General features: G+C 52.2%; 1 protein-coding gene across 1 annotated transcript in view; it reads left to right on the forward strand.

Moving 5' to 3' along the window:
* Positions 1-618: 618 nt before the first annotated feature.
* SEZ6L2 (seizure related 6 homolog like 2) overlaps positions 619-24,331 on the forward strand; it is a 47,501-nt gene continuing 23,788 nt past the window's right edge. The window contains exons 1-5 of the mRNA XM_075318574.1: positions 619-1,012; positions 3,659-3,808; positions 22,217-22,468; positions 22,575-22,708; positions 22,864-23,056. Coding sequence (XP_075174689.1) covers positions 955-1,012; positions 3,659-3,808; positions 22,217-22,468; positions 22,575-22,708; positions 22,864-23,056 — 787 coding nt within the window. The 5' untranslated portion in view covers positions 619-954. The remainder of the gene's footprint in view (positions 1,013-3,658; positions 3,809-22,216; positions 22,469-22,574; positions 22,709-22,863; positions 23,057-24,331) is intronic.

Raw genomic sequence — 24,331 nt, forward strand, 5'->3', positions numbered from 1 at the left:
TCCGCCAGTGCCGGTGCTGATCTATCATATCGCTATAGTTGGAGGACTACTACTCCCAGGCTACCCCTGGCCATGCTGTGTGCTGTCCGCCAGTGCCGGTGCTGATCTATCATATCCCTATAGTTAGGGGACTACTACTCCCAGGGCCGTCCGCCGGTGCTGAAGCCACAGGTTAATTGCTGGTAATTAGGGGGCCATATCCTGTATACTGGGGGTCCTGTCTGGCATCGGCCTTCTTTCAGGAAGCCCCCCGGCTTCCGATGAATGGAGCAGCCGCAGTTTTCGCCTCGGTGCCCTTTCTTGCTATGGTGGTCTCTGAGCTGTAATAATAGGCTGGGCTCCCTTTATTTACAGGGCAGATAATAAAGCCTCGGGCTCGGGGGGGGGGGGGGGGGGTGCAGGAGGAGGAGGGGGCTTTAATGATTCTGCATCAAGTGCCAGCAGTCCATAATAAATGCAAGAAAAATAAAAAATAAAATAAAGACTATTATATGCAAATTAGATTTAAAAGGGTTAACATCACCACCCCCTGCCCCTTTCCCCATGGGGGACAAGATTTTGTCTGGGTCCCATCTGGCCACACGTTTCCTGTCCCCTCCCTCCCCCCACCCTCCACTCCCCTCCGAAAACTCCTATTGATTCAGCTCTTGGGTGAAGAATCACCTTCAGCCGTCAGACCCCCACATAGCGGCGCCCTGCAGGACTGGCATCGCACCCAGACACCCCCTTTCTACCTCGCCAGCACCACAACAGTGGGGACCGGAGAGGGAGGGGGGCTTCGTCTTGTAGGTGGGAGAGAGCTGCACCTTTCCTATAAGACACAAGGAGGTGTATGTTTTCTGGAGCAGCGCAGCATCCTTAAGCAGACTGCACAGCCAGGGACAGATCTGCTCCATCCCCCTGGATACACACAGACTGCGAGCACAGCCCTGTCTGGGGTAGATCTCGGGCAGGATGCGGGCTCTGGATGCCGTCCCCGCCGTCATCGTACTGCTCCTGGCTGCTGTCAAAGGTGAGATGCATGGCCGGGGACTGCTGCAGTGACAGCTGCCATCCTATACATCCCACCCGTCACATATAGGATGCATAGCTGCACTGACAAACTGCTAACGTCATGGGCTGAAATGTCCGTCGTGATGTATGAGATCCATCACAAAGCAGAAAATTCTGTATATGGGCTGAACCCCCCTAAATGACCAGAGTATGGATATAGGGGCATGTATGGGTGCACACAGGGTGTATAGGATCCGGTAAACGCCTGTGCTGATTGCAACGTATCTAGAAAAAAAAGGGCCAGTGTCTTCCATTGTCTGTGCCTGTGTGCGGTCCGCTGCACGCTCGGACTGGTGGAGGAGACATTAATGTGTGTAGAACATATAGATCCTGGGGTGATGTATATGGGGGGCGACTGTAGAGGCATCTACCCAGGCTGGCGGGTGCCATGTCACCTGCATTCTGCGTGGTTGGGCTGCATGTGGTTGCCTGGGGGAGGCCTGAGCGTGGTGAGGAGGGGGTTAACCGCGGTGGCGGAGCAGACGGTGTAACGTGCCCGTCTCCCAGGAGTCGGGTTATCTTTTAGGATTCGACCATGTTTGTGGAACATTTAATCAGGGTCATCCCGACTGTGTCCCCTCCATCACATCCTCATTGCTCTGTCATGTTCTCGCCTCCACCTTCCTCTGCTGTCATTAGCCCTCGCTCCTGTGCCGCCGGCACCACCGCCGCCACCGCGTGTAACCGGGATCTTCCATTATATCTAATTATATTACGTTCTGTTCCATTGTACTCGTTATATCCTCTGCTTTATATTCTATTGTCACATTATATTATCCTCCGTCACATTATATTATCCTCCGTCACATTATATTATCCTCCGTCACATTATATTATCCTCCGTCACATTATATTATCCTCCGTCACATTATATTATCCTACGTCACATTATATTATCCTCCGTCACATTATATTATCCTCCGTCACATTATATTATCCTCCGTCACATTATATTATCCTCCGTCACATTATATGATGCAGTCACATTTTGTGCCCTTCCCAATATTGATGCAAGACCTACAGGATGAGGTTATTTCGGAAACGCGTCCCCTGCTGTGTGTGGCGGGAGACATAATGTAGGCCAGACCCATATGTATGGGGCACAAATCCACACAGTCTTTAAGTCGGCCTCTTCTGTCTATATCCGCGGCTAGGAGAGCCTAGAAATGGCCGCCATTAAAGCTGCCAAGCGGGACTGACCACCACTATCGCCATAGTCTGCCATGGACACGGACCAGAAGACAACCCAGCTACAGTCGTCCATGGCAGTTCACGTGCCATTGGGCGTTATTCTTGGCCCCCCACCGCCTGTAGAGCGGACCCTCACACCCAATTCCTGCGGTTGTGACCCTGTGTGACGACATTACACTGCAGGATGAGGCAATATTGTCTTGCGGTGTCACCACCACTTTGGGCGCTGTAATGGCGGACATTTTGGCTGTTGTCACTCAACGTTTAGCTAAGAAGTGACTGAATGACATTATTGACAACATGTCAGTGAAAGGGGACTTAAGTTGGATACTGTTATATGGAAGTAAATGTATAGTAACAGATTCCCTAATATCAGCCAATCAGATTACAGCTTACATCCTCACAGTGAAGGTTACAAAATAAAAGCTGTGATATCATTGGTTGCTATGGGCCACTGTAAAGGAGTATGTCGAATTTCACCATAACAACCAATCAGATTTCAATTTACATTGTCCAAATGAAGGTTAAAAAATGAAAGCTGCAATATGATTGGTTGCTATGGAGCACTGTAGAGTAGTAAGTCTAATTTCCCCATAACAACACAACAACCAATCAGATTTCAACTTACAATCTGCCAGTGAAAATGAAAAAATTAAAGGTTTGATATGATTGGTTGGTGTGGGCTACTACTGTGCTTTATTTATATAGATGTAATGATTCCTGCTTACATTTTTGCCAATGCAGGTTAGAAAATGAAAGCTACAATATGATTGGTTGCTAGGGGCCACTATAGAGAGATAAGAGAGGTGTCTCCAGATAACCAATCAGATTTCAGCTTACATTTTCCCAGTGCAGATTAAAAAAATGAAAGCTGTGATATGATTGGTTGCTATGGGCCACTGTAGAGGAGTAAGTCTAATTTCCCCATAACAACACAACAACCAATCAGATTTCAACTTATATTCTGCCAGGGAAAATTAAAAAAAAAATGAAAGCTGTGATATGATTGGTTGCTGTGGGCCTCTTCTGTGCTTTATTTATATAGATATAGTGGCTAATCAGATTCCTGCTTAAATTTTCCCAATGCAGGTTAGAAAATGAAAGCTGCAATATGATTGGTTGCTAGGGGCCACTATAGAGGAATAAGAGAAGTTTCCCCATAGCAACCAATCAGATTCCAGCTTATATTTTTCCAGTGCAGATTAGAAAATGAAAGCAGTGATATGATTGGTTGCTATGGGCCCCTACTTTGCGCTTGCACTATTGAGGCCTAGTTTTTTTTTATGTATGGACTAAATCCGCAAATTGAGATGGAAAATGTCCGCGTGATACTGCACAGGCAAAGTAGATGAGATTGTAACAACTGCTGCGCAGATATCCGTGGAGTGACGCCATTTTCGTGTTCCTCCCTCAGGACTGCCCCTACTGGACAATGAAGCGACAGAAGCCCCCGATTTGCTGCACATGCCCCCACCGGGCCGCTCGGATCCCGTGTCTCTGGAGCAGCTGGTGCATGAGGCTGTGATGAAGAAGGACTTCCTGGGACAGGACGGATTCTTCACGGGTGAGAACCATCAGGCTGATGGCAGCCAATCATATCGCAGCTTTCACTCTGTAATGGCGGCTGTGATTGCTGAGGGCAAAGGCGCTGCTTGCATCCCAATTTTCCTTAAATATTTCTGCGCAGTTTGTGGTTATTTTTCTTGGCAATCTCTATTCCAAAAAGGACAGAAATGTGCAGGCCGCCATTTTGTGGGAAGAGCCACTATACAATAATATCGTACCTCACTACAGCGCAGGACCACAAAGGCCCAGTGTGGGGCATATTTACTCAAGAACTGACCCTTTAAGGTTCATTTTGCAGGATAGTGATGATTAAAAGGCTGGGCTTCAAATATGAGGGGAAATCCCACCAGGAGTGTCCGCCCGTCTCCTCCGTCCTCAGTATTTAGTGACCACCCGTCACCTCAGTTCTCAGTATTTAGTGACCACCCGTCACCTCTCTCCTCAGTATTCGATGACCGCCCATCACCCCTGTCCTCAGTATTTATTGAAAGCTCGTTGCCTCCATCCTCATTTTCTGGTGACCACCCGTTTCCTCCATCCTTAGAATTTGGTGGCTGCCCGTCACCTCCGTCCTTAGTATATGGTGATCGCCCGTCTCCTCCATCCTCAGTATTCAGTGACTGCCCGTCGCCTCCATCCTTAGTATTCGGTGACCACTCATCCCCTCAATCATCAGTATTTGGTGACCATCCATTGCCTGCATCCTCAGTTTTTGGTCACTGTCCATTGCCTCCAGCCTCAGTATCTGGTGGCTGCCCATCTCCTCCATCCTCAGTATTCGGTGACCTTCCATCTCCTCCATCCTCCGTATTCGGTGACCACCCGTCACCTCAATCACTTCTTCTCTTCCCTTGTTCACATGTTACAGGGCAACTCAACAGGAGATTGTTCCAAACATCTTGAAGAACAGGCTCCAGATCTTTTGTGTATGAGGCTTATGTGGATCCTACTGTCTCTTGATCCCAGATGATGTAAGATCGGGGCTCCGTGGGATAATTACCTCCAGGGTTCCTCACTCTTAATGACATCAGCTGAATTTTGCGGGTCATTGTCCGGCTGCACAATAAATTTGGACCCAATCACATGCCTCCCTGATGATATCACATGAAGGGGAAGGATCTGCCTGGATTTCCTGTACAAGAAATGTCATTGACAACGATCTTCAGCAGAAAGAAGAGCAAGGAGTCCTGGAGGTGATGATCCAGCCACACAGATGCCTGATCTCACATCATCTCGTCTGTCAGGAATCAAAAGACAGAAGGATCCTCTAAAGCCTCAAAGACAGACGATCGGGGGTCAGGAGACAGAAAGATCCGCACAAGCTTCATACACAGAAGATCGGGGGTGAGGAGACAGAAGGATCCGAAAAAGCCTCATACACAGCAGATTGGGGTTCAGGAGATAGATGGATACACACAAGCCTCATACACAGAAGATCGGGGGTCAGGAGACAGAAGGATCCGCACAAGCCTCATACACAGAAGATCGGGGGTCAGGAGACAGAAGGATCCGCACAAGCCTCATACACAGAAGATCGGGGGTCAGGAGACAGAAGGATCCACACAAACCTCATACACAGAAGATCGGGGGTCAGGAGACAGAAGGATCCGCACAAGCCTCATACACAGAAGATCGGGGGTCAGGAGATAGAAGGATCCACACAAGCTTCATACACAGAAGATCGGGGGTCAGGAGATAGAAGGATCCACACAAGCTTCATACACAGAAGATCGGGGGTCAGGAGACAGAAGGATCCACACAAGCCTCATACACAGAAGATCGGGGGTCAGGAGACAGAAGGATCCACACAAGCCTCATACACAGAAGATCGGGGGTCAGGAGACAGAAGGATCCGCACAAGCCTCGTACACAGGAGATCGGGGGTCAGGAGACAGAAGGATCCGCACAAGCCTCATACACAGAAGATCGGGGGTCAGCAGATAGAAGGATCCACACAAGCTTCATACACAGAAGATCGGGGGTCAGGAGATAGAAGGATCCACACAAGCTTCATACACAGAAGATCGGGGGTCAGGAGACAGAAGGATCCACACAAGCCTCATACACAGAAGATCGGGGGTCAGGAGACAGAAGGATCCACACAAGCCTCATACACAGAAGATCGGGGGTCAGGAGACAGAAGGGTCCGCACAAGCCTCATTTACAGAAGATCGGGGGTCAGGAGACAGAAGGATCCACACAAGTTTCATACACAGAAGATCGGGGGTCAGGAGACAGAAGGGTCCACACAAGCCTCATACACAGAAGATCGTGGGTCAGGAGACAGAAGGATCCGCACAAGCCTCATACACAGAACATCGGGGGTGAGGAGACAGAAGGATCCACACAAGCTTCATACACAGAAGATCGAGGGTCAGGAGACAGAAGGATCCGCACAAGCCTCGTACACAGAAGATCGGGAGTCAGGAGACAGAAGGATCCGCACAAGCCTCGTACACAGGAGATCGGGAGTCAGGAGACAGAAGGATCCTCACAAGCCTCATACCCAGAAGATAGGGAGTCAGAAGACAGAAGGATCCACACAAGCCTCAGACACAGAAGATCGGGGGTGAGGAGACAGAAGGATCCACACAAGCCTCATACCCAGAAGATCGAGGGTCAGGAGACAGAAGGATCCACACAAGCCTCATACCCAGAAGATAGGGAGTCAGAAGACAGAAGGATCCACACAAGCCTCAGACACAGAAGATCGGGGGTCAGGAGACAGAAGGATCCACACAAGCCTCATACCCAGAAGATAGGGAGTCAGAAGACAGAAGGATCCACACAAGCCTCAGACACAGAAGATCGGGGGTCAGGAGACAGAAGGATCCACACAAGCCTCAGACACAGAAGATCGGGGGTCAGGAGACAGAAGGATCCACACAAGCCTCAGACACAGAAGATAGGGAGTCAGAAGACAGAAGGATCCACATAAGCCTCAGACACAGAAGATCGGGGGTCAGGAGACAGAAGGATCCACACAAGCCTCAGACACAGAAGATCGGGGGTCAGGTCTCCAAGATGTTTGAAACAATCTCCTGCCGAGTTTTTGTTAAATAATAATAACTTCCATTTTCCACAGCTGCCTAAAACTTTTGCACTGTGCTCTATATATAGTCTGATATAGATGACCCCATTATGGACACACTATAGCGGATGTTAGTGGTTGTTGCCTCTTCGTTACCTGTGCTGAAGGTGGCGCTGCCACATTGCATTTAGATTGATAACCTATGAGATCTGCCTGTGTCCTGGCGGACAATATTTATGAGTCTCTGGCTCCTTTGGAATCAATAGTTTATTTGGTAATGACCAGCTCCGGGGATGTCCGCCCCCGCCTGATTGTGGAGGCAGATTCTAATAATCGATCCCCATCTGTAATAACCCTTCCCTATAAATATGTATTGGATCCAGGAGTGCGGGAGGTAAAGCCGGGAATCCTGTGGATCTGAAGAGGTGGAGTGTGGCTGCAGGTATAATCCTAGGTGACATGCTATGCTCCACTCACCTCCAGAGCAGTATTCACTATTCTTATACTCCACTCACCTCCAGAGCAGTATTCACCATTCTTATACTCCACTCACCTCCAGAGCAGTATTCACCATTCTTATACTCCACTCATTTCCAGAGCAGTAGTCACCATTCTTATACTCCACTCACCTCCAAAACAGTATTCACTGTTCTTATACTCCACTCACCTCCAGACCAGTATTCACCATTCTTATACGCCACTCACCTCCAGAGCAGTATTCACTGTTCTTATACTCCACTCACTTCCAGAGCAGTAGTCACCATTCTTATACTCCACTCACCTCCAGAGCAGTATTCACTGTTCTTATACTCCACTCACCTCCAGAGCAGTAGTCACCATTCTTATACTCCACTCACCTCCAGAGCTGCATTCACTGTTCTTATACTCCACTTACCTCCAGAGCTGCATTCACTGTTCTTAAACTGCACTCACCTCCAGAGCAGTATTAACTGTTTTTATACTCTACTCACCTCCAGAGCAGTATTCACCATTCTTATTCTGCACTGACCTCCAGAGCAGTATTCATCGTCCTTATACTCCACTCACCTCCAGAGCTGCATTCACTGTTCTTATACTCCACTCACCTCCAGAACTGCATTCACTGTTCTTATACTCCACTCACCTCCAGAGCAGTATTCACCATTCTTTTACTCCACTAACCTCCAGAGCTGCATTCACTGTCCTTATACTCCACTCACCTCCAGAGCAGTATTCACCATTCTTATACTGCACTGACCTCCAGAGCAGTATTCATTGTTCTTATACTCCATGCACCTCCAGAGCAGTATTCAACATTTTTATATACCCACTCATCTACAGAGCAGTATTCACCATTCTTATACTCCACTCATCTACAGAGCACCATTCACTGTTCTTATACTCCACTCACCTTCTGAGTTATATTTATTGTTCACATTCTCCACTCACTTCTAGAGCTGAATTCACTGTTCTTATACTTAATTCACCTCTTGAACTGTATTCACCGCTCTTATACTTCATGTACCTCCAGAGCAGCATTCACCATTCTTATACTCTACTCACCTCCAGAGCAGTATTCACTGTTCTTATACTCCACTTTCCTCCAGAGCTGCATTCATTGTTTCTATACTTCATTCAACTCAAGAGCTGCATTCACTGTTCATATACTCCACTCTCCTCCAGAGCTGCATTCATTGTTTCTATACGTCACTCACCTCCAGAGCTGCATTCACTGTTCATATACTCCACTTACCTCCAGAGCATTCATCGTTCTTATACTCCAGTCACTTCTTAAGCCACACTTACCTCTAAAGCTGCATTTACAGTTCTTATTCACAGCTAGAGTAGATTCATCTCACGTCTTCCTATGGCTGCCTTCCTCGCTGGGTTGCATTGCAAGAGATATTCCTTTCGATAGGGTCGGTATTTTTATGGGTTAAAATAAGAAGCCAGAGTGCGCACGTTCATAGATTATCTGGGCTCCTTTGTGTACTATCAGCAGCTGAGAAAGCAGCTCTGGATGTGTTTTTATCACTTGCATGATTGGAGTATATGGATTGTAAATGCAGCTTTAGCTGTGACTGGAGAAAAAGAGTTATGGATGCAGCTCTTGGAGTGTCAGGAGAATAAGAGTTGTGAATGCAGCTCTTGGTGTGACTGGAGTATTAATAAGAGTTGTGAATGCAGCTCTTGGTGTGACTGGAGTATTAATAAGAGTTGTGAATGCAGCTCTTGGTGTGACTGGAGTATTAATAAGAGTTGTGAATGCAGCTCTTGGTGTGACTGGAGTATTAAGAGTTGTGAATGCAGCTCTCGGTGTGTCTGGAGTATTAATAAGAGTTGTGAATGCAGCTCTCGGTGTGACTGGAGTATTAATAAGAGTTGTGAATGCAGCTCTTGGTGTGACTGGAGTATTAATAAGAGTTGTGAATGCAGCTCTTGGTATGACTGGAGTATTAAGAGTTGTGAATGCAGCTCTCGGTGTGTCTGGAGTATTAATAAGAGTTGTGAATGCAGCTCTCAGTGTGAGTGGAGAATAATAGTTGTGGGTGCAGCTTTAGCTGTGACTGGAGCATTAATCAGAGCTGTGGATGCAGCTTTTCTGTGCAGTGTAATGCTGCGGGCAGTGCTGTCATCCTCCACATGTCGGGTTTTCAGCACTGACGAGTTTCGATAGAAGTTTTGTGTCTCGTAATTTGTTTTTTTCCTGAATTTTAATCCCTGACCCCCAAAGCCTCTCGGTGTGGGTGAGAGCGACCTCTGCACCAGGGACATAGAGTGAAATACTTGGGCCCAGGAGCAAAATCTACATCTCAGCAACTATGACGCGTCCCTTAAAAGACTGTTCCATCTGCTGCTCCGAGGCCGGGGAACAGACCCAGTGACTCATCCACATCACCACTGACATATTTACCCTGATCCATACCATTGGTGCGTCAGCGTGCACCGATCCCCTCCGAAAAGCCATTGTACAATGAAGAAAGGTGCCAACATCCCCCATTACTCAGTTCTTACTGAGTTATCTCCTCCCCCCTCATATACACCGTGTGCAGAATTATTAGGCAGATGAGTATTGTGATCACATGACACTTGTTATACATGTCGTCCTACTCCGCGCTGTATAGGCTGAGAGCCAACTACCAATGAAGTAAATCCGGTGCTGTGCCTCTCTGTAATGAGGAGGGGTGCGGTGTAATGACATCAACACCCTGTATAAGGGGGGCTTAATTATTAGGCAACTTCCTTTCCTTTGGCAGAATGGGTCAGAAGAGAGATTGGACGGGCTCTGAAAAGTCCATATTGTGAGCTGTCTTGCAGAGGGACGCAGCAGTCTTGAAATTGCCAAACTTTTGAAGCGCGATCACCGAACAATCAAGCGTTTCATGGCAAATAGCCAACAGGGTCACAAGAAGCGTGTTGGGCAAAAAAGGCGCAAAATAACTGCCCATGAATGGAGGAAAATCAAGCGTGAAGCTGCCAAGATGCCATTTGCCACCAGTTTGGCCATATGTCAGAGCTGCAACGTTACTGGAGTATCAAAAAGCACAAGGTGTGCCATACTCAGGGACAGGCCAAGGTAAGGAAGGCTGAAAAACCACCACCTCTGACCAAGAAACATGAGATAAAACCTCAAGACTGGGCTAAGAAATATCTGAAGACTGATTCTTCACAGGTTTTATGGAGTGATGAAATGAGAGTGACTCTTGATGGGCAGATGGACGGGCCAGAGGCTGGATCAGTAAAGGGCAGAGAGCTCCACTCCGACTCAGACTCCAGGAAGGTGGAGGTGGGCACTGGTATGGGCTGGGGTCAGCAAAGATCAACTTGTGGGACCTTTTCGGGTTGAGGATGGAGGAAGCTCAACTCCCAGACCTACTGCCAGTTTCTGGAAGACAACTTCTTCAAGCAGTGGCACAGGAAGAAGTCGCTATCGTTCAAGGAAAACATGATTGTCATGCAGGACAATGCTCCATCACATGCATCCAACTACTCCACAGCGTGGCTGGCCAGTAAAGGGCTAAAAGATGAAAAAATAATGACATGGCCCCCTTGTTCACCTGATCTGAACCCCATAGAGAACCTGTGGTCCCTCATAAAATGTGAGATCTACAGGGAGGGAACAGTCCCCCTCTGGGAGCAGTGTCTGGAGGCTGCGGTGTCTGGAGGCTGCGGTGTCTGGAGGCTGCGGTGTCTGGAGGCTGCGGTGTCTGGAGGCTGCGGTGTCTGGAGGCTGCGGTGGCTGGAGGCTGCGGTGGCTGGAGGCTGCGGTGGCTGGAGGCTGCGGTGGCTGGAGGCTGCGGTGTCTGGAGGCTGCGGTGGCTGGAGGCTGCGGTGGCTGGAGGCTGCGGTGTCTGGAGGCTGCGGTGTCTGGAGGCTGCGGTGTCTGGAGGCTGCGGTGGCTGGAGGCTGCGGTGTCTGGAGGCTGCGGTGTCTGGAGGCTGTGGTGGCTGCTGCACGCAATGTGGATGGTAAACAGATCAAGCAATGACAGAATCTATGGATGGTGGCTGCTGAGGGTCATCAGAAAGAAAGGGGGCGATATTGGGCACTCATTTTTGGGGGTTTGTTTTGCATATCAGAAATGTTTATTTCTAAATTTTGTGCAGTTATATTGGTTTACCTGGTGACAATAAACAAGTGAGAGGGGAAGATATCTGGTTTTTATTAAGTTGCCTAATAATTCTGCACAGTAACAGTCACCGGCACAAACAGATCCTCCTAAGAAGCCAAATCTACCCCCCCCCCCCCACTCCAACTGCCAAAAATATTAAGCTCTGATATTTATGAGTCTTTTGGGCTGATTGAGAACATAGCTGTGATCAATAATAAAAAAAATCCTCCAAAATACAACCTAATAATTCTGCACACTGTGTACTCTCCTCACTCCTCACATACCGTTATCTCCTCACCCCTTACATACAGTTATCTCCTCACCCCCTCACATACAGTTATCTCCTCACCCCTTACATACCGTTATCTCCTCGCCCTCACACATACAGTTATCTCCTCACCCCTCACATACAGTTATCTCCTCACCCCTCACATACAGTTATCTCCTCACCCCTCACATACAGTTATCTCCTCACCCCTTACATACAGTTATCTCCTCACCCCTCACATACCGTTATCTCCTCGCCCCTCACATACAGTTATCTCCTCACCCCTCACATACAGTTATCTCCTCACCCCTTACATACAGTTATCTCCTCACCCCTCACATACCGTTATCTCCTCACCCCTCACATACAGTTATCTCCTCGCCCTCACACATACAGTTATCTCCTCACCCCTTACATACAGTTATCTCCTCACCCCTCACATACCGTTATCTCCTCGCCCTCACACATACAGTTATCTCCTCACCCCTTACATACAGTTATCTCCTCACCCCTTACATACAGTTATCTCCTCGCCCTCACATACAGTTATCTCCTCACCCCTCACATACAGTTATCTCCTCGCCCCTCACATACAGTTATCTCCTCACCCCTCACATACAGTTATCTCCTCACCCCTCACATACAGTTATCTCCTCACCCCTCACATACAGTTATCTCCTCACCCCTTACATACAGTTATCTCCTCACCCCTCACATACAGTTATCTCCTCACCCCTCACATACCGTTATCTCCTCACCCCTTACATACAGTTATCTCCTCGCCCTCACATACAGTTATCTCCTCACCCCCTCACATACAGTTATCTCCTCGCCCTCACATACAGTTATCTCCTCACCCCTCACATACAGTTATCTCCTCACCCCTTACATACAGTTATCTCCTCACCCCTCACATACAGTTATCTCCTCACCCTTCACATACCGTTATCTCCTCACCCCTTACATACAGTTATCTCCTCGCCCTCACATACAGTTATCTCCTCACCCCCTCACATACAGTTATCTCCTCACCCCTCACATACAGTTATCTCCTCACCCCTCACATACAGTTATCTCCTCACCCCTCACATACAGTTATCTCCTCACCCCTCACATACCGTTATCTCCTCACCCCTTACATACAGTTATCTCCTCGCCCTCACATACAGTTATCTCCTCACCCCCTCACATACAGTTATCTCCTCACCCCTTACATACAGTTATCTCCTCACCCCTCACATACAGTTATCTCCTCGCCCTCACATACAGTTATCTCCTCACCCCTCACATACAGTTATCTCCTCACCCCTCACATACAGTTATCTCCTCACCCCTCACATACAGTTATCCCCTCACCCCTTACATACAGTTATCTCCTCGCCCTCACATACAGTTATCTCCTCACCCCCTCACATACAGTTATCTCCTCACCCCTCACATACAGTTATCTCCTCACCCCTTACATACAGTTATCTCCTCGCCCTCACATACAGTTATCTCCTCACCCCCTCACATACAGTTATCTCCTCACCCCTCACATACAGTTATCTCCTCACCCCTTACATACAGTTATCTCCTCGCCCTCACATACAGTTATCTCCTCACCCCCTCACATACAGTTATCTCCTCGCCCTCACATACAGTTATCTCCTCACCCCTCACATACAGTTATCTCCTCACCCCTCACATATAGTTATCTCCTCACCCCGCACATACAGTTATCTGCTCGCCCCTCAGATATAGTTATCTCCTCGCCCCTCACATACAGTTATCTCCTCACACACAGTTATCTCCTCGCCCTCACATACAGTTATCTCCTCACCCCTCACATACAGTTATCTCCTCACCCCTCACATACAGTTATCTCCTCATCCCTCACATACAGTTATCTCCTCGCCCTCACATACAGTTATCTCCTCATCCCTCACATACAGTTATCTCCTCGCCCCTCACATACAGTTATCTCCTCACCCCTCACATACAGTTATCTCCTCGCCCCTCACACACAGTTATCTCCTCACCCCTCACACACAGTTATCTCCTCACCCCTCACACACAGTTATCTCCTCACCCCTCACACACAGTTATCTCCTCACCCCTCAAACACAGTTATCTCCTCACCCCTCACATACAGTTATCTCCTCACCCCTCACATACAGTTATCCCCTCACCCCTCACATAGTTATCTCCTCGCCCTCACATACAGTTAACTCCTCGCCCCTCACATACAGTTATCTCCTCGCCCCTCACATACAGTTATCTCCTCGCCCCTCACATACAGTTATCTCCTCACCCCTCACATATAGTTATCTCCTCACCCCGCACATACAGTTATCTGCTCGCCCCTCAGATATAGTTATCTCCTCACCCCTCACACACAGTTATCTCCTCGCCCCTCACATACAGTTATCTCCTCACACACAGTTATCTCCTCGCCCTCACATACAGTTATCTCCTCACCCCTCACATACAGTTATCTCCTCACCCCTCACATACAGTTATCTCCTCACCCCTCACATACAGTTATCTCCTCGCCCTCACATACAGTTATCTCCTCGCCCCTCACATACCGTTATCTCCTCGCCCTCACACATACAGTTATCTCCTCACCCCTCACATAAAGTTATCTCCTCACCCCTCACATACAGTTATCTCCTCACCCCTCACATACAGTTATCCCCTCACCCCTCACATACAGTTATCTCCTCACCCCTCACATACAGTTATCTCCTCACCCTCACATACAGTTATCTCCTCACCCTCACATACAGTTATCTCCTCACCCCTCACATACAGTTATCTCCTCACCCCTCACATACAGTTATCTCCTCACCCCTCACCCCTCACATACAGTTATCTCCTCACCCCTCACATAAAGTTATCTCCTCACCCCTCACATACAGTTATCTCCTCGCCCTCACATACAGTTATCTCCTCACCCCTCACATACAGTTATCTCCTCACCCCTCACCCCTCACATACAGTTATCCCCTCACCCCTCACGTACAGTTATCCCCTCACCCCTCACATACAGTTATCCCCTCACCCCTCACATACAGTTATCTCCTCACCCCTCACATACAGTTATCTCCTCACATACAGTTATCTCCTCGCCCCTCACATACAGTTATCTCCCTACCCCTCACCCCTCACATACAGTTATCCCCTCACCCCTCACATACAGTTATCTCCTCACCCCTCACATACAGTTATCCCCTCACCCCTCACATACAGTTATCTCCTCACCCCTCACATACAGTTATCTCCTCACCCCTCACATACAGTTATCTCCTCGCCCTCACATACAGTTATCTCCTCACCCCTCACATACAGTTATCTCCTCACCCCTCACATACAGTTATCCCCTCACCCCTCACATACAGTTATCCCCTCACCCCTCACATACAGTTATCTCCTCACCCCTCACATACAGTTATCCCCTCACCCCTCACATACAGTTATCTCCTCACCCCTCACATACAGTTATCTCCTCGCCCTCACATACAGTTATCTCCTCGCCCTCACATACAGTTATCTCCTCGCCCTCACATACAGTTATCTCCTCGCCCTCACATACAGTTATCTCCTCGCCCTCACATACAGTTATCTCCTCGCCCTCACATACAGTTATCTCCTCGCCCTCACATACAGTTATCTCCTCGCCCTCACATACAGTTATCTCCTCGCCCTCACATACAGTTATCTCCTCACCCCTCACATACAGTTATCTCCTCGCCCTCACATACAGTTATCTCCTCGCCCTCACATACAGTTATCTCCTCGCCCTCACATACAGTTAGTTATCTCCTCATCCCTCACATACAGTAACGACAGTAACATAACATTTGGGTCCATGCTGAGGCTTTTCTTGTAAGAGGTGTCGGGTCATTTTTCAGCCTGCGGGCAGGACACAGCGTTGGAGTACGGATGTCTTTTTATTTTAGTTTCTAGGCTTCGCGCTCTTGGAGGGGCATCCAAGAGATCTGTGTCATAATGGGTCAGAAGTGAAATGTACGTAATATGGACTCAAAAGAGTAAAATAACCAAACTCCCTTTATATAATAGTGCGTGAGAGCAGCTCGGGGCAGCTAGGAGCCCGATCTGACAAATCAGATGATGTCACATGTGGGAGGAGCCGTGACTACCACAGATCACTAGAGCAAAGGTCCCACAGCGAAACCAATGAGAATTCATTGCTGCAATCTCTAATTATCCAGGGTCTCGGCGCTGAGCGGAGCCCCCCTACCCTTCTCCATTATAGATTTATTTACAGGGGTTTAATCACTCGATGATGGGAGGAAGACCCCCGACAGCTGTCGTGGCAGCCATATTGAATAGGGTTGATGAAGAATAGGGGGCAGCTATAACAGTGGAAATGTAGTAGGAATACGTCCACGGGAGCAGAATCTCGTCGCTGTCCTGGTGAGTGGAATTATTCCAGGAGAGGCTCCCGGGTATTGATCTCCGGCGATGAAGATCCGTATCTGCGTCCCGAGGCGGTCACGTAATTATAAAATCCATAGGTCAAACAGCGGGGGTCCCCGAGGAGCGGAGGAACACACATCAGATCTGCAGAGGGGCATCAATCAGAGCGACACGTGGGGGGGAGCACATACAGCAACGAGCCACGTATAATGAGAGGAGCGGAGGAGGAAGGGGGTCACACCTCATCCCCCTCATCCCCAGCCCCGCTGCTGAACCTCACCCCCAGCCCCGCTGCTGCACCTCACCCTCAGCCCCGCTGCTGCACCTCACCCTCAGCCCCGCTGCTGCACCTCACCACCAGCCCCGCTGCTGCACCTCACCCCCAGTCCTGCTGCTAAACCTCACCCCAAGTCCTGCTGCTGCACCTCACCCCAGCTCCACTGCTGCACCTCACCCTCAGCCCCGCTGCTGCACCTCACCACCAGCCCCGCTGCTGCACCTCACCCCCCAGTCCTGCTGCTGCACCTCACCCCAAGTCCTGCTGCTGCACCTCACCCCCAGTCCTGCTGCTGCACCTCACCCCAAGTCCTGCTGCTGCACCTCACCCCAGCTCCACTGCTGCACCTCACCCTCAGCCCCGCTGCTGCACCTCACCACCAGCCCCGCTGCTGCACCTCACCCCCCAGTCCTGCTGCTGCACCTCACCCCAAGTCCTGCTGCTGCACCTCACCCCCAGTCCTGCTGCTGCACCTCACCCCAAGTCCTGCTGCTGCACCTCACCCCAGCTCCACTGCTGCACCTCACCACCAGCCCCGCTGCTGCACCTCACCACCAGCCCCGCTGCTGCACCTCACCACCAGCCCCGCTGCTGCACCTCACCCCAGCCCCACTGCTGCACCTCACTCCCAGCCCCGCTGCTGCACCTCACCACCAGCCCCGCTGCTGCACCTCACCACCAGCCCCGCTGCTGCACCTCACCCCCAGTCCTGCTGCTGCACCTCACCCCAAGTCCTGCTGCTGCACCTCACCCGCAGTCCTGCTGGTGCATCTCACCCCCAGTCCTGCTGCTGCACTTCACCCCCAGCCCCGCTGCTGCACCTCACCCCAGCCCCACTGCTGCACCTCACCCCCAGCCCCACTGCTGCACCTCACCCCCAGCCCCACTGCTGCACCTCACCCCCAGCCCCACTGCTGCACCTTACCCCCAGCCCCACTGCTGCACCTCACCCCCAGCCCCTCAGCTGCACCTCAACCCCTGTCCCACTGCTGCACCCCACCCCCTGTCCCACTGCTGCACCCCACCCCCAGCCCCACTGCTGCACCCCACCCCCACTGCTGCACCTCACCCCCTGTCCCACTGCTGCACCCCACCCCCAGCCCCACTGCTGCACCCCACCCCCAGCCCCACTGCTGCACCTCACCCCCTGTCCCACTGCTGCACCTCACCCCCAGTCCCACTGCTGCACCTCACCCCCAGCCCCACTGCTGCACCTCACCCCAGCCCCACTGCTGCACCTCACCCCCAACCCCACTGCTGCACCCCACCCCAGCCCCACTGCTGCACCCCACCCCAGCCCCACTGCTGCACCTCACCCCCAACCCCACTGCTGCACCTCACCCCCAGTCCCACTGCTGCACCTCACCCTCACTGCTGCACCTCACCCCCAGCCCCGCTGCTGCACCTCACCCCCAGTCCCACTGCTGCACCTCACCCTCACTGCTGCACCTCACCCCCAGTCCCACTGCTGCACCTCACCCTCACTGCTGCACCTCACCCCCAGCCCCACTGCTGCACCTCACTCCCAGCCCCGCTGCTGCACCTCACCCCCAGCCCCACTGCTGCACCTCACCCCCAGCCCCTCAGCTGCACCTCACCCCCAGCCCCGCTGCTGCACCTCACCCCAGCCCCGCTGCTGCACCTCACTCCCAGCCCCACTGCTGCACCTTACCCCCAGCCCCGCTGCTGCACCTCACCCCCAGCCCCGCTGCTGCACCTCACTCCCAGCCCCGCTGCTGCACCTCACCCCCAGCCCCACTGCTGCACCTCACCCCCAGCCCCACTGCTGCACCTTACCCCCAGCCCCACTGCTGCACCTCACCCCCAGCCCCTCAGCTGCACCTCACCCCCAGCCCCGCTGCTGCACCTCACCCCAGCCCCGCTGCTGCACCTCACTCCCAGCCCCACTGCTGCACCTTACCCCCAGCCCCGCTGCTGCACCTCACCACCAGCCCCGCTGCTGCACCTCACCACCAGCCCCGCTGCTGCACCTCACTCCCAGCCCCGCTGCTGCACCTCACCCCCAGCCCCACTGCTGCACCTCACCCCCAGCCCCACTGCTGCACCTCACCCCCAGCCCCGCTGCTGCACCTTACCCCCAGCCCCGCTGCTGCACCTCACACCCAGCCCCGCTGCTGCACCTCACCCCAGCCCCGCTGCTGCACCTCACCCCCAACCCCACTGCTGCACCCCACCCCAGCCCCACTGCTGCACCCCACCCCAGCCCCACTGCTGCACCTCACCCCCAACCCCACTGCTGCACCTCACCCCCAGTCCCACTGCTGCACCTCACCCTCACTGCTGCACCTCACCCCCAGCCCCGCTGCTGCACCTCACCCCCAGTCCCACTGCTGCACCTCACCCTCACTGCTGCACCTCACCCCCAGTCCCACTGCTGCACCTCACCCTCACTGCTGCACCTCACCCCCAGCCCCACTGCTGCACCTCACTCCCAGCCCCGCTGCTGCACCTCACCCCCAGCCCCACTGCTGCACCTCACCCCCAGCCCCTCAGCTGCACCTCACCCCCAGCCCCGCTGCTGCACCTCACCCCAGCCCCGCTGCTGCACCTCACTCCCAGCCCCACTGCTGCACCTTACCCCCAGCCCCGCTGCTGCACCTCACCCCCAGCCCCGCTGCTGCACCTCACTCCCAGCCCCGCTGCTGCACCTCACCCCCAGCCCCACTGCTGCACCTCACCCCCAGCCCCACTGCTGCACCTTACCCCCAGCCCCACTGCTGCACCTCACCCCCAGCCCCTCAGCTGCACCTCACCCCCAGCCCCGCTGCTGCACCTCACCCCAGCCCCGCTGCTGCACCTCACTCCCAGCCCCACTGCTGCACCTTACCCCCAGCCCCGCTGCTGCACCTCACCACCAGCCCCGCTGCTGCACCTCACCACCAGCCCCGCTGCTGCACCTCACTCCCAGCCCCGCTGCTGCACCTCACCCCCAGCCCCACTGCTGCACCTCACCCCCAGCCCCACTGCTGCACCTCACCCCCAGCCCCGCTGCTGCACCTTACCCCCAGCCCCGCTGCTGCACCTCACACCCAGCCCCGCTGCTGCACCTCACCCCAGCCCCGCTGCTGCACCTCACCCCCTGTCCCACTGCTGCACCCCACCCCCAGCCCCACTGCTGCACCCCACCCCCACTGCTGCACCTCACCCCCTGTCCCACTGCTGCACCCCACCCCCAGCCCCACTGCTGCACCTCACCCCCTGTCCCACTGCTGCACCTCACCCCCAGCCCCACTGCTGCACCTCACCCCAGCCCCACTGCTGCACCCCACCCCAGCCCCACTGCTGCACCTCACCCCCAACCCCACTGCTGCACCTCACCCCCAGTCCCACTGCTGCACCTCACCCTCACTGCTGCACCTCACCCCCCAGCCCCGCTGCTGCACCTCACCCCCAGCCCCACTGCTGCACCTCACCCCCAGCCCCGCTGCTGCACCTCACTCCCAGCCCCGCTGCTGCACCTCACCCCCAGCCCCGCTGCTGCACCTCACCCCAGCCCCGCTGCTGCACCTCACCCTCAGCCCCACTGCTGCACCTCACTCCCAGCCCCACTGCTGCACCTCACTCCCAGCCCCGCTGCTGCACCTCACTCCCAGCCCCACTGCTGCATCTCACTCCCAGCCCCACTGCTGCATCTCACTCCCAGCCCCGCTGCTGCACCTCACTCCCAGCCCCACTGCTGCATCTCACTCCCAGCCCCGCTGCTGCACCTCACCCCCAGCCCCGCTGCTGCACCTCACTCCCAGCCCCGCTGCTGCACCTCACCCCCAGCCCCACTGCTGCACCTCACCCCCAGCCCCACTGCTGCACCTCACCCCCAGCCCCGCTGCTGCACCTCACCCCCAGCCCCGCTGCTGCACCTCACTCCCAGCCCCACTGCTGCATCTCACTCCCAGCCCTGCTGCTGCACCTCACCCCCAGCCCCGCTGCTGCACCTCACCCCAGCTCCACTGCTGCACCTCACCCCCAGCCCCGCTGCTGCACCTCACCCCCAGCCCCACTGTTGCACCTCACCCCAGCTCCGCTGCTGCACCTCACCCCCAGCCCCGCTGCTGCACCTCACCACCAGCCCCGCTGCTGCACCCCACCCCCAGCCCCGCTGCTGCACCTCACCCTCAGCCCCGCTGCTGCACCTTACCCCCAGCCCCGCTGCTGCACCTCACACCCAGCCCCGCTGCTGCACCTCACCCTCAGCCCCGCTGCTGCACCTCACCCTCAGCCCCGCTGCTGCACCTCACCACCAGCCCCGCTGCTGCACCTCACCCCCAGTCCTGCTGCTAAACCTCACCCCAAGTCCTGCTGCTGCACCTCACCCCAGCTCCACTGCTGCACCTCACCCTCAGCCCCGCTGCTGCACCTCACCACCAGCCCCGCTGCTGCATCTCACCCCCCAGTCCTGCTGCTGCACCTCACCCCAAGTCCTGCTGCTGCACCTCACCCCCAGTCCTGCTGCTGCACCTCACCCCAAGTCCTGCTGCTGCACCTCACCCCAGCTCCACTGCTGCACCTCACCCCCAGCCCCGCTGCTGCACCTCACCACCAGCCCCGCTGCTGCACCCCACCCCCAGCCCCGCTGCTGCACCTCACCCTCAGCCCCGCTGCTGCACCTTACCCCCAGCCCCGCTGCTGCACCTCACACCCAGCCCCGCTGCTGCACCTCACCCTCAGCCCCGCTGCTGCACCTCACCCTCAGCCCCGCTGCTGCACCTCACCACCAGCCCCGCTGCTGCACCTCATATGGGTTAAATTCATATTTCTGAGTTACACCATGTCACATCCAGTCCATGGTACATTAGAAGTAGGCAAAGGGGTATGTGCTGTTGGTCCCCCACCATTGCTGGGGCTCCCCGACTCTATGCCCACCACACACAATCTGGTCAAACCCCCGCTCCCAAATCTTCTTAAATTTAAAGGGATTGTGGAAACTTAGATAAGTATCCCCTAAAAATAGAGTAAAGACAATTTACCAATTGCTGGGACCACCCATCCTGAGATCCTCCACCACTTCATTCTCTATAGGACTGACTGAGAAAGCCAAGCACAGGGCTGCATTATTTCTGGCAGTCTCACAGACTATGAATGGGCCTGAGTTTTCCCACCTCCCCTTCATTCATTGGGGGTCCCAGCTGTGAGAGAATACAATCTATTTTGTTCTTAAAGAAACCGCCTGGTCTTATACCTGAATGATGTTATAGGGTTCAGCTGATACTGATGGGCGGGGAAGGTTCAAATTTCCGTTCACGCCCCTACTGCTCTTATTGGTGCATAGTTCAGAGGAGTTATTTCTTTGTTTGAGGTACTATATAAAATAATCACCTGATGTAATAAAGCAGAAACTTTCAGTACACCACAAAGCATGTGTGTGCTGTAATGATTTCCCGAGCAAATCTTATTAGCTTTTGAGCGCTCGGGAAATCATTACAGCACACACATGCATTGTGGTGTACTTAAAGGCTCTGCTTCATTACATCATGTGACTAGTTTATATAGTACCTCACACAAAGAAATAACTCCTCTGAACTATGCCCCAATAAGAGCAGTAGGGGCGTGAATGGAAATATGAACTTTCCCCGCCCATCAGAGACATAGAAGGAGTGTATTTCGCTCGCACAACAGGGGGAGCCAGAGATCGGCGAGTAACCCTCAGTCCCATGGACACATTTGATGATTCCCCTTTAATCCTTCGGCGTTGCGGCACAATGTCCAGAGGCCGGATTGAAGTATATGAGATATTGTTCCTCGGGGGCGGTGCTCATGAGTGCGGGTATAATAAATCCTATGTTATATCATCACCAGGTACAACTTCTGTCCCCACCCGGGCCGCTCCTGTGTCCCTGACTGACGACATGGCCGCCGCAGGGGCCAGCGAGAGCTCCGGGGTCCTCACCACGGCTGTCGGGGGGACGTTCTCCCTTCCTCCACCCCTCAGTACACTGACGCCTCCATCTCCAGCACCAACGGGAGGTCCAGGACCCTCTGTGGAAGGCGAGGAAGAGACCACCACCACTCTGATCACCACCACCACCGTAACCACCGTGCACAGCCCAGGTGAGGAGGACGGGTGTGACGCTGACGGGGTGGGGTGCAGAACTACAACTCCCAGCATGCCTGGCTGGTGTATGATGGTTGTGATTTTCCGCCTCTTTCTCCGCAGTTCTCTGTAATAATAACATCTCGGAGCTGGAGGGCCTCCTGGAGGCTCCCGAATACTTTGGGGGAAGCTTCTTTGGTGGCCTGGACTGCACCTACAGCGTGTCCGTGTACATGGGGTACGGGGTGGAAATCCGGGTGAGTGTGGTCAGCGGTGGGATCTGACAACCAATATGAGCGTCATCTCAGACCACGGGGGTTGTCGCTGTCTCCCAACAATCGAGACCACTCAGGCTCAATGGTTTTCTATCATTACGAGAAACTGATAACTCAGAATGGCCAAATGTTTCCAGGTGGAGAAGCTGAATCTGTCCAAAGAGGAGGCGCTGAGCGTGGAGGGGCTCGAAGAAGACCACCGCTTCCTGCTGGCCAATGAGACGCTGATGGCTGAGGGTCAGGTGATCCGCAGTCCAACCAATCACATATCAGTACGGTTCCAGACTTACCGCGCCACCAGCCCTGGAGCATTTAAACTGCGCTACCAAGGTACAAACATCTATCATATCCATGATTATCACAGTAACCAGTGCCCTGATCAGTGTGCAGAGGAGCGGTATTATAGCAGTTATATTCCTGTACATAGGGACAGTATTATAGTAGTTATATTCTTGTACATAGGGGCAGTATTATAGTAGTTATATTCTTGTACATAGGGGGCAGTATTATAGTAGTTATATTCTTGTACATAGGGGCAGTATTATAGTAGTTATATTCTTGTACATAGGGGGCAGTATTATAGCAGTTATATTCCTGTACATAGGGGGCAGTATTATAGTAGTTATATTCTTGTATATAGGGGGCAGTATTATAGTAGTTATATTCTTGTACATAGGGGGCAGTATTATAGCAGTTATATTCCTGTACATAGGGGGCAGTATTATAGTAGGTATATTCTTGTATATAGGGGCAGTATTATAGTAGTTATATTCTTGTACATAGGGGGCAGTATTATAGTAGTTATATTCTTGTACATAGGGGCAGTATTATAGTAGTTATATTCTTGTACATAGGGGGCAGTATTATAGTAGTTATATTCTTGTACATAGGGGGCAGTATTATAGTAGTTATATTCTTGTACATAGGGGGCAGTATTATAGTAGTTATATTCTTGTACATAGGAGCAGTATTATAGTAGTTATATTCTTGTACATAGGGGGCAGTATTATAGCAGTTATATTCCTGTACATAGGGGGCAGTATTATAGTAGTTATATTCTTGTACATAGGGGCAGTATTATAGTAGTTATATTCTTGTACATAGGGGGCAGTATTATAGCAGTTATATTCCTGTACATAGGGGGCAGTATTATAGTAGTTATATTCTTGTACATAGGGGCAGTATTATAGTAGTTATATTCTTGTACATAGGGGCAGTATTATAGTAGTTATATTCTTGTACATAGGGGGCAGTATTATAGTAGTTATATTCTTGTACATAGGGGGCAGTATTATAGTAGTTATATTCTTGTACATAGGAGCAGTATTATAGTAGTTATATTCTTGTATATAGGGGGCAGTATTATAGTAGTTATATTCTTGTATATAGGGGCAGTATTATAGCAGTTATATTCTTGTACATAGGGACAGTATTATAGTAGTTATATTCTTGTACATAGGGGCAGTATTATAGTAGTTATATTCTTGTATATAGGGGGCAGTATTATAGTAGTTGTATTCTTGTATATAGGAGCAGTATTATAGTAGTTATATTCCTGTACATAGGAGCAGTATTATAGTAGTTATATTCTTGTACATAGGGGGC

This window comes from Anomaloglossus baeobatrachus, chromosome 7 (genome assembly GCF_048569485.1).
Source record: "Anomaloglossus baeobatrachus isolate aAnoBae1 chromosome 7, aAnoBae1.hap1, whole genome shotgun sequence".
Classification (NCBI taxonomy): domain Eukaryota; kingdom Metazoa; phylum Chordata; class Amphibia; order Anura; family Aromobatidae; genus Anomaloglossus; species Anomaloglossus baeobatrachus.